This window comes from Macrotis lagotis, chromosome 4, assembly GCF_037893015.1.
Source record: "Macrotis lagotis isolate mMagLag1 chromosome 4, bilby.v1.9.chrom.fasta, whole genome shotgun sequence".
Lineage (NCBI taxonomy): Eukaryota > Metazoa > Chordata > Mammalia > Peramelemorphia > Peramelidae > Macrotis > Macrotis lagotis.
In genome coordinates this window covers 190,611,923-190,637,112 of record NC_133661.1, presented here as the reverse complement: position 1 = coordinate 190,637,112, position 25,190 = coordinate 190,611,923, and the positions used below count along the sequence as shown (strand labels likewise).

The following is a 25,190-nucleotide window of genomic DNA, read 5'->3' as shown; positions in this document are numbered from 1 at the left end:
ATGGTGTGAAGACAAAGGGAAGGGAAAGGAATAAGCATTTATATAGCACCTCTGGACCAGGCACTGTGCTATGAGTTTCATAAATAGGATCTTGTTTGATCCTCACAACAACCCTGAGGGGTAGGAACTATAATTAATCCCCATTTTAAAGTTGAAGAAACTGAAGCAAAAGAGTGTGAGAAAATTTTTGCATCAACCTTTTGTAAAAATGTAGAAGTTAGCAAAGTAAAAGGGGGTAGGTCTTTTACTATGAGCCCCAGATTGTCCCATGTTACTTCACCTAGTAATTCTAAAATCTAAAACAATTGTTGAGACATTGTTGAGATTTTCTAAAAACCATGCAACCATGAGGAATATAATTACACTATGAGGAATGGTAGAGTGTGTAGAAAGAGGAATATATAAGAGGTTCTTACCCGAAGGAATGGTATGATGTTGTCCTTGGCAATAGCCTGTAGCAGCCTTGGGGCACCGGTGAGGCTCTGCAGTCCAGCCCCACAGGTGGAGAAGAAGGAACCAATAACAATGACCCACGGGGATGGCCAAGATAAAGTACCTACCACCAAATTTCCCTTCACTGCATCGCCAAACCTGAGAAAAAAGTTAAAGGGAAACTGAAATTTACTTGCAAAGTATTTAAGATTAAATGATGAAGAGGAGAGTGTTCTAGCTTTTTCATTAAGTAGTCAAAGGAATAATGATAGCAGTGTAAATGGAAAGAACAATAAAAGAGTGAAACTGAATGCTGTGCCATATTACTCAGCTTAAACCCAAAGAGCGATAAGAATGTATCTCCCTCCCTTCTTTGCAGAAAGGTAGGCAATTAAGAATGTGGAACATTGAATACTGATGGACTTGAACAATATGTTGTTAGTTTTGCCGAATTGCTTTTTCTTTTTTTTAATTCTTTGATATAAAGGATGGTTCTGTGTATGTTGGGGGGATGGGAGATAAGAGGAAAGATATAGGTATAATGGAAAATGAAGATGATCTAAAAACAAATAATATGAATTAAAAATTCCTTTTAAAAACAAAGCCATCATGATCAAGTCATTTAGCTTTTCTTACTGGAGCTTAGTTTCTTCACTTGTAAAATAAAGTTGAACTGGATTGGTAAGTTTCCATCCAGTTCTATGATTCTATTAATCTATTAAGTTAACACCAGTTTTCTGTGCTATTTACCATGGGCTCTCTCTTCTCCCTTACCTATAACTTTAAAAATACTAGTCATCATTCCCCATTTTCTCCTCCTTCATTTCATTTTTTTATTTCATTTTTTTTTTAGATTTTTCATGGCAATGGGGTTAAGTAGCTTGCCCAAGGCCACATGGCTAAGTAATTATTAAGTGTCTGAGGTCGGATTTGAACCCAGATATTCCTGACTCCCAAGGCCAGTGCTCTATCCACTATACCACCTAGCCACCCCCTTCATTTCATTCTTGAAAGTCTCTGATGGTTTCAAAGGCCAGTCTCTCTACTTATACCCTTGATCATATTTTCTCTCTCTGACTCCCTTCCTAACCCCCTCCTGTCTCTGTATCTCCAATTTCATTCTATCTATAGATATTTTTCCCTACCACTTAGCAATGTGCCCAGGTCCCCTAAATCCTTACAAAGCATTAACATTTAACCTTTACATTCATTCACCTTTCAAAGTCTGGTTTAATTAAAACTGCTTTTCCCAAAGTTACAAATGAAGTCTTTTAAACTTTGGCTCCTTCCTCTCTCCCCTCCACCCCTCCCTCCAAACTGGAGGCCATAAAACAAAGAATGAATTTATTTATATATATATGTATATATAGTAGAAAGAATTCATGATCAAGTTTGGGTTCAGCTAGGTGACCCTTTCAACTCTAATTTCTGTCATTTTCATTGAATTATTTCAACTCCATTCTTACAAAATAAATGTACTTTATTTTTATTTATTTATTTTTTGGCAAGGCAACGGGATTAAGTGACTTGCCCAAGCACAGTTCAGTAAATATTAAAGGTGTGAGGCTACATTTTTAACTCAGGTCCTCATCTCTAGGGCTGGTGCTTTATCCACTGTGCCCCTGAGCTGCCCCTGAATAAATGTACTTTAAAATATGCTGAGCTATCACATTATATCCAGCTAAATATTAATAATACTAACCTGATAATAATAAAACTAATAACATGAATATAAACAAACTAATCAATTCTGTTAAACCTTCTTTAGGACTTCCTAATTTATCTGATTTAGACAAATATTTAACCCTCATGAGGAATAAACCAGAGATACTTGAATGTCTCTTCTCTATTACCTTCCTGAGAAGTCATGGCCTTCACTTTTTGTCTAATAGTTGTGAATATCCAGGAAACCTGGTTTTTCAAAATCATTCACTGTTTTACTGGAGAGCATTGCAAATTCCTCTGTACATCTACACAAACATACAAACCCTTCAAACTGAGTAATGTTGACAGTCAACCTTTATTTCAACTCAGTTTAGCCATTTTTTGGTATCTGTATCTTAGGAAATGTGAAAAATGAAAAGGAGATAGAAAGAAGCAACAAGAATTTTTTTAAGTGCCTGCTCATCTCTAGGTACAGAACAAAAGACAAGCATACTTACTTATCCCGGAGAACAACCCCTTCAATGCAGGCACCAAAGAGGACAACACTGCTTAAATCTATAGCAGGAATCAAGGAAGCTCTTATTCTTCAATGTCAAACATGAGATAGAACTTTGGTGGCCGGTACCTTTAGCCAAATCCATGCCTTCTCCTTTAGAAACTATAAGGAATTTGGTCTCCTAATGTCTATAATGTGCCTTTTGATGTCTGGTTGTTTTTTTTTTTTTTTGGTGGGGGTGTAGCTAAAGGAGAGGTAAGGGGAAGATAGATGAAAGAGGAGATAAAATGAGACACCACACCTTGTCTAATTTTGAATTTTTCTACACTCATAGTAATAATAATATGCTTTTATTGGTTGGAGAAAAAGTATTAATACACCAATTTTTACAACTCCTACCACTGATTGGACCTATGTAAAGGATACAAACAAAAGAAGTGGTCAGGATAGCAAGGATGGTACCAATGGGAATGGATTTCTGAGCATCCTTCAAATCTCCAGATCGGTTTGATCCAGCCATGATACCTAGAGAAAAGATCCAATAAGTAAGTCCTTCTGGCTAACTACACAGAAAATTTGATTAGATACATGTCAATGATTCCAAAGGTTAGGGAAAAATCAAAAAAATTATAAAAACAGGGACTAAGTGAAAGTTTCTATTCTTTAGCAGAAAGAAACCTAACTGTTTACCTGTGACAGAGGGGAAGAAGATCCCAACTAGGAGAGTGAAGGAGGTGGTAATATCAACAAGGACATACTCATGATTCAAGTTGCCTAAGAAATCAGAAGATTTGGCTGATGGCTTCTCAATTAGTTCTCCCTTTGGTAAATAGTTACTCCAAAGATTCTCTGTAGTAAAAATAAGGGGAAGAATAGGAAGTTAATGCGGCCATGATACTACTATAAGAAAATCTGCTTTAACAACACTCATTCAAGGTTTTAAATATAAATTTTGCTTCTATGAGAGCAAAAAAATCAAATCAAACAACAACAACCCCCCCCACAAAGTCCACACAAATCAAAACAAATATCTTATGTACTTTCTATAATAGTTTCAAACATAGTTTGGCTAACTGTTCAGATGCATTGACATGCAATTAAGTCAGACCTGGAAAAGCTGGTTAGCAGTGAGTTAAAGAAAGCAAACTGAAGCTGACTGCCTGTGAGCTCCTATTAGTGATCAATGCTGCTCTAAACACCTTGGTGAGAAAAAACTTGCTTACGTGCCAAAAAAAAAGTTGTCATCCAAACCACTTAAGTCACTTAGGAAAAAGATTTCATAGATTTAAATGAGTTGGGAAAACATGTGGTGATATTACACTGGTTCCGGTCCAGTTCGCTCATCATTTAGCCCTGCCCCTGGGAACTGCAGGAAGAACATTGTCAGTTTTAGAAAGAAAACTGAAAACATGATCCTCTTTCTCTAGATCCCACAAATGATTTGTAATTTAGCCAAAGAGTAGACCTGCCTCAAATGGGAGGCAAATATTGAAATAAACATCACTCTTGAAAGGGAGCCAAGAAATTAAGTTTCTTGTGGTGAAGTGGGAATCTGTTAAGAGTTGTGTCCTGAGTTTAAAGAAAGGAGAAAGATCCTGGCGACAGTTCCCAGTAACAATGAAAATGTCTAAAAATCTAAAGTAGCCAGTATTACTTCCACACAAGAGTTATTAGAAAGTCCTGGTTTATGCCCTACTCACCGACAATGATTCCACTAGCCAAACCAGGGATGCCCTGGATAGATGTGATGTTGTTGTGCTCAAAGTAATCATCACAGGTGACATTGAAATAGTGGCTAGAGTTACAGAAGAAACCCCACAATTTTGAAGGGACAGTCATGTTGTTCATTTCCTTTGTCTTTGAGCAAATATCAATGTGTCTTGAAGAAAGAGTGCGGTTGCCCAACATACAAACTCTAAAAACAGATTTTAAAAAAATGAGAAGAGGAAATAAGCAAGAAAATACACAAGAAAACAAGGTTTATAAAATGGGAAGATTGAGTTGAATATTGAAAGGAAATCATTAACAAAAAAAGTTCCTTGTTATTCAAACTTATTCAAACTAATTTTTTTGTCTTAGAAATATAAAAGATTCATGGCAAAGGGCAAATAATCCTAGGTGATACCTCCTAAAGAAAGCTACTTTATTAGAACATAGCCTCTATGAACTGAGAAAAGACTGTTCCTTAAATCAAAAGCCTAATGTAGTGAATCAGATTATATGTTTTGGAAGGGATCTCAGAATCCGTGTAGTTTAATGCTTGCCTCAACATCAATATCCTATAATATATCATTCTCAACAAGTGGTCATCCAGCTTTTGGGTGAAGATTTCTGAGACATTCACAATGAACTCTAAAAATCTGAGAAGAAAATGAGTTGGTTTTTACATATAGGTTTAAAAGATGGGATTTGAACTCAGGTCTTCCCTGATTCTGGGCCCAGCACTCTCTTCAATATACAATGTTGCTCTTTTGGGCCTCAATAATCACAACTGCAAAACAAGGGAATTGGATTAAATGATTTCTAAAGTCTCTTCCTGTTCAAAATCAAAGGATTTTGATTTAGAAGTTCCAACTTGGCTAATTTCAGTATTTGTCCTTTTTTGGATACATTAATTTTTGTTGTAAGCAAAAAATCCAAGATTTAGAGATGAAAGGGACCTTTAAAGACCATCTAGTTTAACTCTCTTATTTTACAGATGAGGACCTAAGACCTGTTCAAAGTCACAGAGGTTACAAGTGGCAGAGCAAGGATTCAAACCTCCAAATCTAACATTTTTCCTAGTCTACTATGTTGTCTCTAACCTTGAATCATTTTGTTTATGAAAACAATTATTACATTTAAAATTTTCAAAAAGATTTCTAGTGAGAGGGTAGAGAGGGTAAATACAGTCTCCTTAGGTAACCCATTTCACTTTTGGGTAGCTCTTATTGGGAAGTTCTTCCTTATAATCTGCCTCCCCTCTATAACTTCCACCCAGTTTTTGAAGTTTTTTCCATATGACAATCTTTTTAATATTAAAAACAGAAATAGAGAACTTAAATGGTTAATTCTGCAAAGATTTCTGTACTTTCCTTAATCTAGAAATAGCAATATTAACACAGGAATAAATTAAAATGCCACTGAGATTGAACATGTTTATGATTTATACTAGCAATACAACACCTGACGACAGGCAGAAAAGGACATCAAAGAAATGGAATTTTCCATATTGAGATGTACACAAAATGGAATTGACCATTTTTGGCCCCTATATAAGGAAGTAAATCTAAATTTAAGGAATTTATTATTATTATCATCACAAAGTATGATAAAATGGGGGGAAAGGAAAAGGGACTAAAAGTTAGAAAACTGTAAGTCTAGTACTGACTTTAACAACCTTGTAAACCTTGAACACATAGTCCTTAGTTTTTTCATCTATGAAAAGAGAGGACTGAAACTAGTTTCTAGGGTCTGTTTCAGCTTTAAAATTCTTTGGCTTGATATCTCAAGTAGCTCAATTGACTCCCTTGCTTTCTTTAAGTCCCAACTAAAGTCCTACCATCTATAGGAAGCATTTCCTAATTCCTCTTCCTTCTAGTATTTGTCGTCTTTTAATTTACTATTTCTATTGTACACAGCTTGCTTGGTATATATCTGTTTTACATGTTGTTTTTCCCATTAGACTGTAAGCTTCCATAAGGCAGGGATTATCTTTTTTTGTACTCCCAGCAATAAGCCCCAGCAGGGCTTTTTAATATAGGTTTATTGAATTAATGAATGTAAAGACAAATAATTTTGGCCTTAATCCAAGAATGATTCAATTAGTTTTTCAAGTTCTGCTTGCAAGCACAGAGTCACACTTATTGCTCTCCAGTCTTTTGTCAGATGAATACCATTGGTTATTAGAGGGAAGTATAGTGGGGAAATAGCAGAGATTAAATACTCATTATTGCTACTAGAAAAGTAGCTTAAAATATCCTTCTTACTGATGAATAAAAAGTTTCTTGCATTCAAAAGACACCACCTGCCTGTCATTTAGATTATCCTGTATTCTGGGATCATAAACTAAAGAAAAGACCCTTTATTAACAACTGAATGACTGAAGCTCAGGTTCTAGTACTGGGCAGAACATTTCTTTGCTGCCCCCCCTCTTTCCCTCCCTCCGTTTAATAATTTCTAAAAATATGATAATAAATTTACCTATCTCACAAGTCTATTAATAATAGACAAATGGATAAATAATGTGCTCTTACAAATGCAAACTGTTAGAGAAACACTATATAATCATTATATCACCACAAGATAAAGAGGCTTCTTACATCTGTCATCAGGAGAAGGAATGAAGCTACCCATTTATGCGGAGGCTCAATGAATATCACTAAAATAATGAGTTTTATTGGAAAGATTTCTGCCTAAATGTTGACCAAGTTTAAATTAGCTGAAGCTCTCAGAGGCACTGCTAGCATATCAGTTCTTACAGCTAGCATGCCACAGGACCTTTCCAGTAATTTTCCAATTACAGGGTTCCCTGCCTTCCCCTCTCCCCAAGTAGATAATGTGCTGACGTACGGGAAATTTGGAGGGGCAAAGGAAGATTTGATGGCTCCAGCATAAATGGCCAGGATAGATACAATGACGCAAGCCAAGAAGAGTGAGGCAAACTTGTTCACGTAGCGTACGCCAACAAACACTACCAGCACCATAAGGACCAAGAAGGCTGTGCCATAGACACGCATGTTATTTAGCATGGCTGCTGATTCCTTAAAGGCATCATCACTTCGGAAAATGGCAGCTCGAGGAAAAATGTAGATCTGTCAGGAAGGCAAAAAAAAGAAAAAGAAAAAATAAGATCACCCTCACAGAACCAAATAGCTGTGCTACAACAAACTACAACAATGTTCACATAGCAAGGCAGAAATAGACAACACTAATCCAAAACACTCTGTGCTAGTGCCAGCTCTCTTAGATGATCTCCAGTTTATCCTGTAGATCTTGTTTGTACATACTTGTTTCCATGTTCTTTCCCCCATTAAACTGTTGGGTTCTTGAGGGCAGGGTCTATTTTGTACCCTTCTTTGTATCCTCAGGACTCAGTACAGTAACTAGCACATAGTAGGCATTTAATAATATTGGTTGACTTGACTCGAGAATTGCTCAAACATGACTGAACCCTTTTATATTTTTCTTTTCCAATCCATTTCCAAATTAAAATACCTAAAACGACTGGGAAAATAGTCTATCAAGGATTTTCTGTTATCCCTGCCACCACTGTTCTGACTATTCCACCAGAACAGCAGAAATGAATTGTTACTTGCATTTAAAAGATCAAACAAAAGGATTATATTGATTACTGTGTGTTCTCAAATGTTTCCATTATCAGAAAAGAAACGATTCAAGGGGATAAGAATGACAAGAGAAATTAGCTTTGCTTTCCACAACTACATTTTGCTCTGTTAAAGAAAATGAATTCCTTTCTCAGAAGCAAAATGAGGAAGTGAAAATCTATATGGTCATAGTTACATCCATTCTTCAAAATGGACAATCATGGAGTTCCAGGAACAGGCTAAAAATCAGTCGCTTGATCAATTCTTCTAGATGGTATTCTGGGAAGAATATTGAGAAAAGGTATTCTATATTTTACCAAATGCACTTTCCTACTCCACAGAACAATGCTAAGACATTAACTCACCAGGAATATCTCGATGGCACCAAGGATATACATGGCTGCTGCAAAGGTGGTACCAAGATAGAAGCAAAGCCCCACAGCTCCACCAAATTCTGGGCCTAATGCTCTGGAAATCATGAAGTATGAGCCTCCAGCTAGAAAGGGAAAGTGAGAATTTTTAAAAAGAAATACATATCAGTGAAAATAAAAATATAAATTCTCAAACATTCAGGATTTTACAGGGAACACATTTCCCAGTGGAAGATCAGTATCATTATAACTTCACTGAAAAAACTACTCTTCATTTAATTCCTTATGAAGGAATCAAATTCATTAGGCTGTCTCTAGAAGCCACTTCAGGTAAAAAAAAAATGGACATGTAAATTATTCTGAAAGAGAGATTTACATGCTCATCTTTAGCTGACAAAGATTTCTGAAACATAACGAAATACCTACCACAGAGTACAGACCAACATTCTATATTAGAAGTTAAAAGTGTATGTTAAATGACATAAAACTCTCTACTTTCTCAGAACAACTAATTTCTCAATTTCGGGATTGACAGAAGTAATGACAGAAGACCACAACCATAGTTTACTACCACGAAAAGGTAAACTGAACACTAACCTGGCACCACACCATTGGTGGCAATGGCACTCATGGAAATAGCAGTGAGCATTGTCTAAGTAAAAGAAAGAGATTAATACAAAAATAAACATGATATTTTTGCATTACTTATTCAATGAAATAACATAAACATGTAAAATGCTTTGCAAACAAAGTGCTATATAAATGCTGGCTATCATTATTGTTACCTTTTTTCCTTATGCATTTCTAAAGCACTAAGACAAATTTTGGAAAATAATTTACTAGTATTTAATTATGTATTCTATTGGGTAGGAAGCTGACTTCCTCCCTGTGTAAAGATAAGAGGATAATGCTATTATAAATATGTTGCCATTTTATGATGCAAATTGCAATCCCAGGGACTGGGGATTCCTGGGCCAGCTATTCAGAAGGACCCTTTGTTATTCAATTATAGCATATGTGCTATAAAAACAAAAGTCTTATCCTTCAACTCCAAATCACAGCAGGTTAGTCATGGAATTTGGTTCCTGCCCCCTGAATTGTAGAACCCTATATAATTTGAGTGCAGGGACCATTACCTATCTTGTATGTCTCCAAATCTGGAGACATGGTCAAGACTCATCACCTACTTCCCCTAGGGAGGGTTAGCCCAAAGCTAACCCCTTTCATTTATTTTTCCTTTCTCACAGTATAAGCACCTTAAAACACACAATTAAAAAAAAACTAAACCTGTGATTTTATTAACATAGGGAGCTCCCAAGTGAGAAAACTCTTACAAAACACAACACAAAAATTTCACTTAATTTTTGCATTTGTTGTAGTTATCAACCTATAAAGTCATTATAAGTTTGGTCACATTATTCTTGTCTATATTAATTCAACAAGACATTTATTAAGTAAATGGTCACAGTGGGGGGCACAATGCCTAACATTTGGTAATGTCAATCAATTGATTGTAATGTACTAAACTAGGTATTGTTGAGAAGACAAAGAATAAAACTGGATACTTGCCCTTACTGACTTTAATAAGTAAAGGTAAAAGATATTTAAATAATGATAATAATAAATTTAAAAAATTCTAATATTTTAATAATGCATACAAGAGGGATACAAAGTTCCTTATGTTCAAAGGAAGGGATTCAGAGAAAGGAAAAAAACTTCTGGCTCAGGGAAAGCAATGGTATGTTGGTATTTGAAGTAGATGGGTCCTGAAGGATGGATGAAATTTTAACTAGATAAAATGGGGAAGAAGGGAATAATACTAACAAAAAGTAGAGAGAAGGAAAAGTAGGGGGCATATTTGATTAAAGAAGAGTAATGGTCAATTGAGTTGGGAAGGTTGGTGTTTAGAAATGATAGGATCATAGATATTAAAGCTGAAAGTGACCTTGGAGACTTTCTTCACCTAATTCAATATCAATTTAAAGATGAGAAAACTAAGATCAAATAGTTGAAGTGATTTGTGCAAAATCATATCTATAGACAGTGGAAAATAAGGACTAGAATCAGCTCTCCCGATTTCTAGCTCATGTCCATACTACTATACTGTATAACTGGTATCAACCTGTAGAGAATTAAGGAGTTTGTACTTTCTTAGGGATTAAGAAGTCACAGAGGATTTATCTTTTTTTTTGAGAAGCAATACTGTGTTCTAAGAAACCTTATTTTAGAAGTAGTACACAGGACATATTAGAAGAGGAAAGAAATTTTAGAGATAAAAAGATAGTCCAGGCAAGATATATTGAAGGTCTAAAGAGGGTAAAGTCAAGACTGTGCTAGAAAAAAGAAGGCAATTAATTCAGGACACATTTCAAAGATAAAACTGGCAAGACTTGACATGACTGAAAGGAGTAGGGTGTGGTAAAAGACTGATTGTGGCAACCTTTCCTTTAGTTCTTCTAAGATGCTGTGCATATCTGTACAATAATCATTTATGTGCTATTAAGAGACTTAAGAGTTCAAAATTATTTTGGAGATCAACTAGTCCAATATCTCATTTTATAGAAACAAATTAGTTTAAAAGAGACATGACACAGTCATCCATGTAGTAAGTGGCAGCAAGAATTTAAAACTTCTGAGTATAATGCCCTTTATAACATAACAGTGCTGCTTTTACTTTTGCTATAACTGGTTCACCTCCTTTTCTGGGTAGACATTTCCTTGAAATATTTTTATTTATTTATTTAGTTGTTTGTTTATTTTTTAGGTTTTTTGCAAGGCAATGGGGTTAAGTGGCTTGCCCAGGGCCACACAGCTAGGTAATTATTAAGTGTCTGAGATTGGATTTGAACTCAGGTACTCCTGACTTCAGGGCCAGTGCTCTATCCACTGTGCCCTTGAAATATTTTTTAATCAGTTTCTTAAGAATAAGTCATTGTTTAATGTTCATTAACTTACTTAAATTCACCAAATTTTTTTTATTGACCTTTGAGTCACCTAAAATTATGATTGTTCAGAGATGATGACATTCCATGAAATGCTGTAGGGGAATTCTAATGTTAAAAATATTAGTTTTTGTAGTAGAGATTAACTTGGGATCAGTAAAAGTACCACACAATTTCTCTAATGTTATTCAGTTTAATCTCTTCCTATCTAGTATCTGTGCATTAATGAAATAACTCAATAGGTAGTCTCTGTTTATTATTCACTTTTTTTCCAAGGAAATTTCTCTTTTTGGTTCTAATATTGGCTTTGCCATTTACAAATTCCTAATCTGTAAAATGAGACAGATGGACTGACTGTTAGAAAAGACCTCCAACAGCTATTTTGGCTCCAAATTTATTGTCCCATGTTCTTTTCCTTCAAGGTTTTACATTTACAATTTGCTATTAATTGAAAGTTCTTCCTTTTTATTTTAGTACAGCGTTCAGTTTAATACAATGCATAGAAGGGTACTTCATCAATAGTTTTATCTAACTACCATGATTTAAAGGGTTTAATCTTTATCAACCTTTTCCAATGAAACTAGTGATGATGGCTTGGGAACAGAGGTAGGAGTTCAGACTTGAGGAAAAATAAAATTACCTGCTCACATTAGAATTTGCTTGGCTCAGCAGTTAAGATCTCATAATCCTTGTATCCCTACTACATAAGAGCACTGTTCCCCTGAATTACTTCACATAGACTATACTTTCAGTTGGTTTCTGATCCTTAAAATCAGGAAGTAATACTAGTTTAAACCAAACACTCAGTGGGTCCCTTAGCAAATTTCTATGTAAAAACTGCATTTCCTTTTGCTACATTAGAGCCTTTGAGTAACAAAAAGCCATAATTCTTTTGACTACAAATTCTTCATAAATGGGAACCACATTTAACTTAAATTCAACTTCACAAATGTTTACTGAATATGTATTGCATGCAAAGTCTTGCAAATGAAAGTGAATAAGACTGCATTTCTCTATTTTCCTATAAAATTTTCTTTTTGAAAGTCCTAGTACATTGTATGATACAAAGGCACTCAATTAATATTTGATTTTGGTATCACAATGTTGCCTTCTGGATAGGATCACTGTTCTTTACCTTAATGTTATTTTGGGGATAAAACAGAAAATTTATCAGAATTCAATTCAATTAATTAAAATACTAAATCTTAAGTCTAATAGTTGATGTACAAAGATTTTCAGAAGCACAATATTCTCAAAAAGTCTCAGAAGCCCAAGTGGGACTTACACAGCAGCAGCAGATGAGGACAATGGCAAAGGCCTGGAGAACTCCAGCTGTGCCCACCACCCATGTGAGACGAAGAAATAGGATCACCCCAAAAATATTCTGTAGACATGGGAGGTACACACCCATGAAAGTACCCATTTGGGGGCTCTAGAAAGAAAGACATGGAAAAGAAAAAACAGACAAATTAAATGTCTACTCAAGAGAAAAGGTGCCCTTCTTCCTTTAATACCCAAGATATGTGATCTTTATCCACCATTTAAATTTCAGCAGCATAAATAACAGGATAAAAAATTCCTTGGGAAGAACACACACACACACACACACACACACACACACACACACACACACACACACGTGAAGCCCATTCCTTAAAGATGAAAAGTACCCTACCTCTTATTAGACATAGGTACTTGATCCCAAGTAAAAATCTATATATTTTATTGATGGTTCCTCTATAATTTCACATTGCATGCTTCTCAGAGTTATATAGTTTTTCTCCAAACAGAGATCACTTCCATGTGATAATGGAATAATGACTCAGGTAGAAGGGCTCTTTCCTTTATGACTACTTAATCTCCATTAGTATTTGGCAAGAAGTCCTCAAACAGCCAATAACATGAAGGTTTGGAGGCACTGCTTGTCTTCAAAGAGTTGCACAACAATATAAGTTTTGTATTTTTCCAGATTTTTATCTTAAGTGCAACTGAGTGTTGTTTTTTTGAAGTTAGAGACAGATAGTATCATTTAACAAATCAAAGAATGTTAAGATTTCTTCTCTTGTACTATCTTGATTTTCTCTCCCTTATTTATAGGCAGGGTTTCTTTTACACACTTGTTAGATCCTCTGAGGCCTCACCTTGGTGGGCTTCTTTTTCCCTTCTGTAATGTTCTCTGCTTCTTCATGTTCTTTTGCTCCTTGTGTCAAATTAGTATAATTAGCCATGCGGTTAAGCAGTGAAGACACTTTTGGCCTTGTGTCCATCTCTTCCTACCAAGTGAAGAAAAGGAAAGAAATAAGTAATTAGAAATAGTGATAAGTATCTAAGAGAACAGTAGAGTAACACAAGGCCTAGAAAACTATAAATTAATTCATTGGTTATTTTAAAAAATTTACCCTTTTCCTCCTTCAAAAGGAGGAAATCACAAATTTAAATGAGAACATGAATGCTAGGTACCATCTTTTTAAAAAGAAGACTAAATCAAATGTATTTTATGATCATCTTTCAACTTAGCCTACAGCCTAGAAAAAAAAATCATATTAGGCATCTATGCAAAATTATGGCCTAGTAAAGAATATTAAAAATAGGACTGTTGAATATGGTACTGTTTTTAGGTTTCTAATGTTCTTGGTAATCATATCAGACCTATCCATCATTTTAAGAAAGCAGCCCTATAAAAAGGTTTTTTTGGTTGATTTTGTTTTTCTTAAAACCTCACTCATTTCCTGAAAGGTGGCTGAGAAGATGGTCCTTCATAGAAAGGAGCACTGAGGCAGCAATTGTCACTTGCTCAAAGTCAGACAAAGGCAATGCTGGCTTGATAGCTAGGCCAGAGCTCTATGGAGCCTTTTAGAATGAGCTCTGTTGTCTTTGTGGGGAAATAGATAGACTATGAGATTAGAATTATCAGTATAACTCTACTTTCTATGGTTATCTTTTTCTTGTGTTCCTGAAACAGGTTTTCAAATCAACACAAATTTTGTCACTTTGTGCATAGGAGGATAGATGGAACAGTACAGAGGGCTGACCTCTGAGTCAAAAAGACCTGTGTTTATGTTCCATTCCTGACATAAACTGGTTATAGAATCATAAGCAAGTCACTTAGAACTCTCAGTGAAACAGGCAGTCCCCTAAGGCTATATTAAAGACTGCTGATTTATGAAATCAGATGAAAGAAGTGTTCATGCAAGAGTTCTGTATGTTGATGAAATCTCAATTATGGACCTCAACCCCCACAAAAAGTGCTAGGAGAGAGAGTCCCAAATCAACTAATTAGGTACTAACCTCATCACTGTCATAAGATTCATACCTGAGTTTTCAAGATTTTTTCTACTCTTCAAGTAAAAAAATCTGGCTAAATGAACCACCAGTTTTAAGTTACCTGTATGGTATATTAAATTATTAACTATAATGATGAATTAAAATATTAACCATTATTTAAGTAATATCACTAAGTCATGCAACTGTCACTGTTCACTGCCAACTAATGAATGGGATTGAAAATACTATCCTGCGAGTATTCTCATCGGAGTTCCATAACTGATTGCACAGCAATTTCTATGTCTAGTTTTCTCTCAACTATTACCTCAAAGAGTGCCAGGTTTCTGTCAAAATATTCATCCCCTTCTTCAAAATTGGAGTTGTTGAGATAAGCATTTCGAGCTTTCTTGTGCCCATCATCTGTTTTAAAAAGAAGAAAAAAGGTGGGGAAAAAAAGCCCAATGAATTTTTCTGTGGGACTGAAGTGCCACAGATATGTACTGGCAAGTCAGTGTGCCTGCTGTGATTGTATAATTTCCTGATAAGAAGTAGTGGTGATTGAGTCTTTATTTAAGGATGCCACAGATATAAGAGAGTAGAATTTTTTCTTGGATACTAGTAGTACCTAAGAATCTTGGCAGTCCTGAACATAAATCATTCTCAGGGTTCTTCAGACAGGTGCTTGGAGACCCTCTGAGGCTCATCCTCCAATCATCTATACATATAGTAACACCCACCACCTACCACACAGACAGTGCTGGAAGGCTTACAATGGGAGTTCTTAGTAATAGTCCCAGGAGTTTGTTCGTTCAGTATAATCCCCATTCTTAAAGGAAGGGCATCAGTATTAGATATCACCCACTATGAGCCAAGTCCTGTAATGAGTAAGTTCTAATATAAAAATCTCATTGGCTCCTCACAACAACCCTTTGAGGTAGGTGCCGTTATTATTCCCTTTTTACAGTTAAGGAAACGGAGTCAGAAGTTAAAGGACTCATCCAAGGGCACCCAGCTAGGAAGTATCTGAAGCTAGATGGGAACTCAGATCTTCATGACAGCAGGTTCAGCATTCTATCTCTTGTACCCTCTAACTGAGTGAGGCCCAGAGAAGTTAAGGGTTTTATTCATGGCTACACTGCTAATAAATGTTGCAGTGAGATTTGAATCCAAATCCCCTGATCCAGCTCTTTCCATGGCATCATAGTGCTTACTCTAGGCCATTCTTAATCATCAAGCTTTTGCTGATCCCTACAGTGGAAGTTTGTCCTGTTATTACCTCTAGTGAGCAAAAAAATCTTTTGTTTTAGATCTAAGTTACTTAATGACAAATTACTTTTTAAAAAAAAAATAATCTTAGGCCATATCTTTTTTTTTTAAATTGTGATACTCCCAGAACTTTACACAACAAATCCATGAAGAAATACACATAAGTAGGCTTCAAAAGGGCCTAAGAGTTTGTTCATAATAAAAATGAATCATACAAGCATTATCTCATTTGATCCTTAAAATAATCCTAAGTGTTATAATCAGATGTTTTCCCCAATTTTACAGAGGTTGCTGCTGAGCCTTAAAGGGATCTACAATCTACAATCACACAGCTAGCTAAGTATGTCACATTTCCTGACACCAAGTCTAGGCTCTTTCCAGTTGCTTTGAGGTTCTTTCCTTTGTTTTTTTTTTTTTTTTTATTCCACATTGAAGTAGAAGATTTTCTCACACAGCTAGTTTAAAGGTCACTTAGTTTCTACTTCTATATCAGTGATACACTGACTTTAACCAAACTATCTTCTTAGATATCTTAAAAATATTATGTACATTTTGCTACTGAGTGATGTAAGAAAATCAGTTTTAGTATTAGGCTGACAACTCTACTCAACATTATCAGTTTCTAGTGTACAACAACTTTCTAAAATTTTTTTTCCTACAGGATAAAGTTTAAACACTTCAACCTTGCCATTGTTTAATCTTTATACGCTATACTTCTCACCTAGACAAACCTCCCCTTTAATCTTTCACTACTTCCATCAGGCTATGCATCATTGTCCCATTCTATCCCATTTCTTCTAATGGAGTGCCCTTTAAAACACTATGCTCACTTATCTTCAATTTCTCTTTGTCTACTGGTTGTTTTCCTATTGCCTACAAACCTTCAAACATTTTCAAAAAAATTTTCCCCTTAATCCTTACATCTCTCCTCTATTTCTTTGTCCCTTTCTGGCAAAATCTGAAAAGGACATCTACAATTGATATTTCTAATTCCTCTTCTCCCACCCCTTTCAATCTTGCAACTCTATAAGTTACCAGTGATCTATTAAGTGCTAAATTCATGATTTGTTCAACTGTAATCATCATTGAACTTTCTGCAGCCTTGGATACTGTCAATCACCCTCTCTTTTCCATGACACTCTCTTTTCTCTAGGTTTTAGAGAAATCACTCATCTGATTCTCTACCTATCTGACCTCTCCATCTCAGTCTCCTTTGCTGCTTTCTCATCCAGGTCACACTCCACAGAGTTCTATCCTGGGCTCTCTTCTTTTCTTACTCTATATGCTACACTTCACTTGGTGACCTCATCAACTCTTATGGATTTAATTATCAGCCCCATGCTTATGATTCTCAAATCTACCCATCAAGCAGTCCTTCAGTCTCACAACTCCAAATGCCTTTCAGATATCTCAAACTGGATTCCAGGAGACATCTTAAATTCAACATGTCCAAAAAAGAATCATTATCTTTCCTCCTAAGTCCTCTCCTCCTTCCAAACTTCCCTTTTACTTCCAAAAGCACCACCATCCTTCCAGTTTCCCAGGCTCATAGGTGACCTGGGAGTCATCCTGGACCCCCTCACTATCTCTCACCCTCCACTGACAAGTGCTGGCAATTTCACCTCTGTGTTATCTCTTGAATAAGCCCCCTTCTGTCCTCTGATATTGCCGCCATTCTACTGCTAGCCCTTATCACCTCGTACCTGGAGTACCGTAATAGCCTGCTAGTGGAATTGCCTGCCTCTCTCCCCACTCCCATCTATCTTCTATTTAGCCACTCAGTTTTCTAAAATACAAGTCCGATCTTGTCACCTTCCTATTCAATAAACTCCAGTGGCTCCAGGACACCTACAAAATGTTTTGTTTGGCATTCAAGGTTCTTCATAATCTAGCCCCAATCCCTTATTTTATATATCATTCCCCCCAATATTCTTTTAATTAGTACAATGGCCTTCTGGCTATTCCATGAACAAGACACTCCATCTTTCGGCTCTGGGCATTTTTTCTGACTGTTTCTCATGAATGGAATGTTCTTCCTCCTTCTCATCTACTTGGCTTCCTTCAAATCCCAATTAGAATCTCTCCTTTTATCTTCTTCATTATCCCTTCCCTCATTTATCCTGTAAGTTTGTATGTACATAATTGTTTGTTTCTTGTCTTCCCCATTAGATAGCAAGATCCTTGATAGCAGGGGCTACCATAAGTCTTTCTTTGTACTAGGGATTAGCACAGTGGTTGGTATGTGGTGGGCAGAGACAAAGAGGGAGAGCATTTCAGGCTTGGAGAATACCCAGAGAAAATATTAATGATACAGATTAAAGTTAAAAAAGTGTCATGTGTGCTCTGTTCTTCTTCTTTTTGGAGAGCTGGGTGTTAAATCTGTAGTACATATGTATACTAAAATAATGTGGAAATATGTTTGTGAGTGCATGTATTTTATATATATATATATATATATACATATATATATATGATATGTGAAAAATGCATATATTCACCTAAATATAACAAATTTTTATATGCATGAAATAGAAAAGAGTACTGACTTAAAGAAGGTTAATGGCAATTTTGATATTGCCATTTGATATTGCCATAGGCAAGAAGACATTTCTCACCTCCAGTTTCCTTATTTGTTAACTAGGATGTCATAACACTTGCACTCCAGTTCTATCTGGAACCATTTCTTCCTCTTTTATGCAAGAAAATTGAATTCTGGGGTCTCTTGAAGCTCTAAATCTATGATTCTATAACAAATTTAAGTTATAATTATTTTTTATAGTTCACAATTCATTTCCTCACAACTCTCCTATGAAGTGAAAAAATATAATTTACATCTTCTATATGAATAATAGCATACAGAGAGGACTCCCAACTTTCATAAATGTGACCATGTCACTGTCCAGTGGCTCCCTATCACCTCCAAGATCAATATAAAATCTTCTGTTCAATTTTTAAAGTATTTCATAACCTAGCCCCCATCTTTTTTTTTAAATCAGAGTAAAACATCACTTAAGTTTATTTCAGACATAACAGTAATATCATGTTAAAACTGACCTATTTAATCCTTAAATCCATCAAGTAAACAGACACTTAAGTAAGTTATTCTCAACCCCAAAATGAATTTTTTTTCCTTCAGTTCCTGGAATTTCTTTGTATGGACAACATATTCACACTGTTTCAACTGTTGACCAACCTGCTGACAAAATTTGCAAACTTTTCCCATAGACAACCTCTATCTGAATAAATATTATTTGCATAGATTTTCTTTGCAAGCTTTACCCTTGGAAACTTGGTTGATTAAACCCTTACATAATTTTTTAACTGTAAAAACTCTAATGAATGTTTTTCTTGTGGCCTTGTATCTTACCTTTTCAGAGTTTTTACACCTTCTTTCCCTATAAATACTGAGTCATATAGTGACTCTCCATCTCCCAACTCTGGGCATTTTTCGTCGGTAATCTTCCATGCTTGGAACTCTTTTCTCATTTCTATCTCCTGGATCTCTTGGCTTCTTTCAAATCCTAGCTAAAATCCCTTCTCTACAAGAAGCCTTTTTTTGGTCCCCTGTAATGCTAGTGCCTTCCCTTTGTTAACTATCCCCAATTTATTCAGCATAAATCTTTGTTTTTTAATCCAGTTGTTTTTATGTTGTCTCCCTCATCAGAATGTGAGCTCTCATCTAGTTTCTTTTGCACTATCTAGAAACTAGTATATCATTAGTTTATTAACTGGAAGGATTTTAATTTCAGGGACCCCCTGCAATTTACACATGAAGAAATGGAGGATCAGGGAGATGAAATCACTTGCTCCAAGTCAGAGCAGAACCAGGATTTTAATCTAGGTCTTTTAATTCCAAACCCGATGACTTTTCTACAGCACCATAGTACCCTTCCCAAATTCAAATACACTGAAAAGAATGAGATATGATAGAAAGTCTCTTTAGAAAAAACCCTCTGGGGAAATAACTTACATACTCAGTTGGGTATAGAAATCTATCTTAGCTTAGAGGAAAATAGGAGTGGAAAAGGTGGAGAAAGGGGACAGGGGGGAAGGGGGGGGTGATAGAATAGAAGGAAGATCTTGGGAGAGGATCTTTATGAAAGGGGTCTTTACGAAATGTAAACAGCTCTGTAAAGACTTGCTCTAGACTTTAAAAGACTTGCTCAGTCGTCATTGAAGCACAAAGAATTAAAAAGAAGAAGCATGGTAGAATAGTCCAGGATTTGAAGTTAAAGGATTTAAGTTCAAATCTTGCTTACTGTTTGATCTTAAACAAATCATGTTCTTCTCTGGGCCTTATTTCCCTATCTGTGAAATCAAAGAATTGGCCTGGATGGCCTCTGGAAGTCCTTCTAAGCTGTAAAATACTAGAATTTGAACAGCAGTCCACCCAAAAATATTTATCTTAGGTATAGAAAAGTAACAGGAAGTGGTCAAAAACAAGTCTGCACCACTAGAAAGAGAAACCTATGGCAACGTTATTTTATTCTTTTTATCTTCCCTCCTTACCCAGCTAATGTTTGGGCTATTAAAAAAAACATGATTACATACCAAATTAATTAGGAAAAATTATTGAGTTTATTGTCTAATATAACAATTTTGGAAATATTCCTTAAGGTACGACTCCCCAATGCTCAGCCATCATTTTGGCTCAGAATCACTTAGCTCGTACTTTTATCTGACTTGGTATAGGCTTTGTTGGCCAGTAAATGCTTCTTAAACTGAACTTAACCATAATTGGCTTCAAACTGTAACTTCTTCCTTTTGAAACCTCTCCCTGCTTGCTACATATTTCTGTATATGATCATGCTGGCAGCTTTACTCTTCCATCTTTTGAGCTTTCCCTCAGCCCATTGTGGGAATTTATGGAAGAGGCCTGATGAGTCACAGCAGAAACAACAGTTACAGGGAAAAGACTGTATCTTGCTGTCAAAAAAAAAAAAAAGGAATGAAAGGGACTATTATAAATACATTTCAACATGTGATGTTTAACTAGTTTTTCATCTAACAGGGTTAAATCATCCTGAAAATAGTAACATCATAGACAGTTACCAAGCAAGGCTTATAGCCAAATTCTGAGGCCTATTTAGGGATAAAAAAACAAGGGTAAACTGAAAAGCATAACAGTAATTATCTTTGACTTTTCACAAGCAACTGTTACCCCTTGATTTCATATTGCTTTAAAAATTTTTTTTCTCTTAGGAACTATGTTCCTATAACTAAAATAATGCTTCCCAAGGCAAGGAGTAAAGGGAAGGAATATAGTAATCACACAACATTAGCCCTACTCTCAGAGAGTCATTTCAGAGAGAATAGTCTACCCCAAACATGGGTGAGTTATTCAAAGTGGTGGGATGGAATTTCCTGGAACTGGTCAGAAGATGGCTAAAATGGGCAGGAGTTTTATATGACTATTAGTAATAGTAATTAATGTCTGGGGTTACTCTTTCATAGAAAAAGTAATGTCATCTGCATATTTGGTCAGCACTAAGGAAACAGAAAATGCTACACAGATACATAGACCCAGACCCAGACACAAACACAGACAGACAGACAGACAGACAGACAGACAGACACACACACACACACACACACACACACACACACACAGAAAAAAAAAACACACATCCGTTCTCTATGGTTTGTCTGCAATCAACCTAATATCTAATATCAGTGATGCCTACTCCTCATGGGCAGTAGTCAAATCATACTTCCCCCTTTTAATCTGTCTTTATTATACATTTACTAGGAAACTCATTTAAGCTATTCATTGAAAAGTCTTTAATGATTTTATTACTGGCAATATGATATTCAGTTTGTAAGTATGGAGAAATCTTGGAATAAAATAGAAAAAAACAGTTCTTATATTGAAACATTAAAACATACAAATATGTATATACATAATAAACACAACTATAGTTTTTGGTACATAAGTGCTTGTTGATTAATAATATTTTAGAGAAAAATATTATAAACGTTAACATTCTCTCATAGAACCCCTGACCTATCATACAGAATGTTACATTGCTAAATACCACCATTTAGGAATTGCTGCAGGACAAAAATCTCAAAGGAAATCATTTTTAAAAAATCAGGAAGAAAGGTTTATCAATACTGGATCTCATATAATACTATAATACAGAAATTATCAGAATGATTTGATAAAGTTAAAAATATGAGAGGTCATTAGTTGACTGTATTAAATGTATAATGCATATTATATATAATATATATATGCATATATATTATATATATAGAAAAGCTAGTATTCAGTAAACTCAGAGACTTCAACTACTGGATTAAAGACTTACAATCTGACAAAAACTCCTTAGATAACAGGAAAGTTTGGCAGATATTGGGTTTAGAAGAAAAGTTCATACTATGTACCAAGGTAAGTTCCAAAGGGATACATAACAAGTATTATAATCCCAGTTGATAAAGGATCTTCCTTTTCTCCAAGTTATCAATAACATATGAAAAACATACTCCAAATAACTAGAGAAATTCAAATTAAAGCAAATTATGAGGTTCCACAGAGCAGATTGATAAAGTTGATGAAAAAAGAAAACAACAAATGTTGAAGGTCTTGTGCAAAAAGGAGCATTAATACAATGTGGATCCCTGAATTGGTCTGGTCATTCTGGAAAGCAATTTGGAACTATACTCAAAAAAAAAAAATGTTACCAGAATATACTCTATGACCCAGATATCCACTACTAGGCAATATATCAAAGAAATAGGAAAAGGGCTCTTGCTTATTAGAAATATTCATGGTGGCCTTTTCATTATGGCAAAGAACTGCAAAGTAAGGGAATATTCAACAATTGGGAAAAGGCTGAAAAAATTATAGCACATGAATGTAATAGAAGACTATTGTGTCAAACATGATGAATGGGGATAGTTTCAGGAATAGCTGGGAAGGTTTATATAAGCTGATAGAGTAAAGTGGGCAGAAGTAGACAAATTTATAAAATAAATGCAATGTAATGACAACTACAATTTTCGGGGGAGGGCATTGACAATGATGAATGCTACCTATCCCCTGAGAGGTAGCAAAAGGATGTAAGAGGAGACACATTTTTGGACATGCCCAATATGTACATTTGTTTTGCTTGACTATGTATATTTTAAACAAGGGTTTCTTTTTTAATGGTAGGGGTATTTTTAAATGGTGAGAGGAGAAAAAAGATTTGCTTAAACTGAAACTAATTCTAAAATTAAAATTTTGAAAAAGAATACATATGAGAAATATTGCCCAAGAGATATAACCATACTTATAAAGTAGAATTTTATAGTTTTCTAAACACTTGGAATTCATTATATCATTTGATCCACAGAAACACCCTCTGTGGAGTAGGAAGGGTAAAATAGCTTATCCTTATTTCAAGTTAACTAATAAATAGTAGAGCCAGGATTAAAATTCAGGTCTTCTGGCTCTTAGTTCAGTGCTAGGAAGGAAGACGGTATCAACTTTTTAAAGTTCAGAGTTATATTTAAACCAAATTGTATGGCATATACATTCACTCAGTAATGTATTCCCTGAATGAAGAGAGAATAAGGCACTGGTATCTTAGTTTTTACATCAAATTCTGAAGCTTTTTTTAAAAAAATAATTTTTCAGCTATGTCCTCCACTTTGCACACTTTCTATATGTACCCATCCCACCCTTTCTCTGTAAATCTCCAAAAAGTTACTAAGTTCTAAGATTCTGTAAATTTTTTCAATTTCAGACACTATTCCTTAAATTCAAAGGAATGATGAGAAAATTCCCTTAACATATCCTGCTAAGAATAAAATGGGAAACATAAATAGTTAAGGGCTACTTAAGATATTATCATTTATGAAACACTCTGAAACATTAAAATGAAAGTACCCAAATTAACAATCACAAAATACCCACCAAATAGTCACAAAATAAGGCAGTTGCAAAGTTCAGGCTATCATAAAGTACTTGTCTTCTTACCATTCTATTTGGCACCCCAACAATAGATTCTTTTTAGGATTATATTTGAACAAAGGGGTTGTAACTCCCACAATTTTTTCTCTAAATATAGACTGGAAAAAGATCACTAACAAACTGGTTTTCTAAATATAGACAAACTTAGCCTTAACAACCAAGGTGCAGGATGATCTCCAAAAACCCCTACTAAATGATGACTATGAAAGGTGGAAGAAAGCTGGAAATGGTAAGAAAGCAAAGAAAGAAAGAAAAAAAAGATTTAGTGAGGGAACTCAATTCACAAAGTCTCAAATGTCTAGGTTAGTATAGACAGAGAAGGCTATAGAGAGAAGCTGGTCCCCTCAGCAATACTGTACCTAGCAGCTGGCTGTGTTCTCCTGTGATGGAATTCTGACTTGGGTCTGAAAAACAAACAATCAAAAAGAAAAGGAAAAATGAATGACAAAAAGAAAAGAAATGAGCAAATGTTAAAAACCTCCCCCAAAATACATTTACAAAATAAAAGTAAAACAAAATCATGAAAAGTCTGAACTTAATTGTTTCTCAGTTAAAAAAGAAAAGAAAAATGAGTTGCAATTAAAAATAAATGTTTAGAATATTCCTCTAGAGGTTGGAGGATAAGGATATGAAGAGAACTTTCCCAAGAGTTTCAAACTATAAATAAACATATAAGACATGCTTCAAAAATACATATTTAAAAATTCAATTGTTTCACTTCGCACCTTGCAAAATGGCAAAGATGACAAAATTCAGCAACATTCAAACCTTTATTCCCAATTTTTAAAATTAAATTAACAAACACGAACATTTACATTCACAAAGAACAGAAAAAAAGGACTGACTACAAAACCATGAATTTTAGATTGTTTATTAAATATCTCTATCATTTAATTTCCTGCTATCCCAGCTCTTCCCTTTGAAACATAAATAGTAAAACAAGACAAAATTTACATATTTGTTGTATCCGAAAATGTATGCCTCATTGTATACCTATAATCCATTAACTTTCTGCACAGAGATGGGATACTTGCTTCATCATTATGTCATCTGCAGTCATGAATGTTCTCCTGATTATTCTCCTGATCAGTTCATATAAGTCTTCCCAGATTTCTCCAAATGCTACCCCTTGGTCATTCTTTTTTAAAAATTTTATTTAGTTAAGGCAATGGGGTTAAGTGACTTGCCCAAGGTCACACAACTAGGCAATTATTAAGTGTGTCTGAGATCGAATTTGAACTCAAGTCCTCTTGACTCCAGGACTAGTGTTCTAATTCACTGCAACACCTAAGCTGCCCTCCCGCCCCCTCCTTGGCCATTCTTGCAGAAAAATAATTTTCTATTAGTACATCACATTTTGTTCAGTCATTTTCTATTAGATAGGCACCCCCCATTTATTTTGAGTTTGTATTATTGTTATTATTATTATTATTATCATTATCATTATTATTACTACTACTAATATTTTTGTATCACAAAAAATCTGCTCTA

General features: G+C 35.0%; 1 protein-coding gene across 8 annotated transcripts in view; it reads right to left on the bottom strand.

Moving 5' to 3' along the window:
- The window catches only part of SLC12A6 (solute carrier family 12 member 6), a 109,189-nt gene that overhangs the window by 17,701 nt on the left and 66,298 nt on the right, over nt 1-25,190 (bottom strand). For all 8 annotated transcript variants that reach the window (XM_074235003.1, XM_074235004.1, XM_074235007.1 and 5 more), the window contains 12 exons: nt 24,059-24,103; nt 14,802-14,896; nt 13,354-13,485; nt 12,498-12,644; nt 8,868-8,922; nt 8,265-8,395; nt 7,145-7,386; nt 4,294-4,508; nt 3,284-3,442; nt 3,020-3,118; nt 2,595-2,652; nt 417-591 (listed from right to left, as the gene is read on the bottom strand). In XM_074235003.1, the coding sequence (XP_074091104.1) occupies nt 417-591; nt 2,595-2,652; nt 3,020-3,118; nt 3,284-3,442; nt 4,294-4,508; nt 7,145-7,386; nt 8,265-8,395; nt 8,868-8,922; nt 12,498-12,644; nt 13,354-13,485; nt 14,802-14,896; nt 24,059-24,103 (1,553 nt within the window). The remainder of the gene's footprint in view (nt 1-416; nt 592-2,594; nt 2,653-3,019; nt 3,119-3,283; nt 3,443-4,293; nt 4,509-7,144; nt 7,387-8,264; nt 8,396-8,867; nt 8,923-12,497; nt 12,645-13,353; nt 13,486-14,801; nt 14,897-24,058; nt 24,104-25,190) is intronic.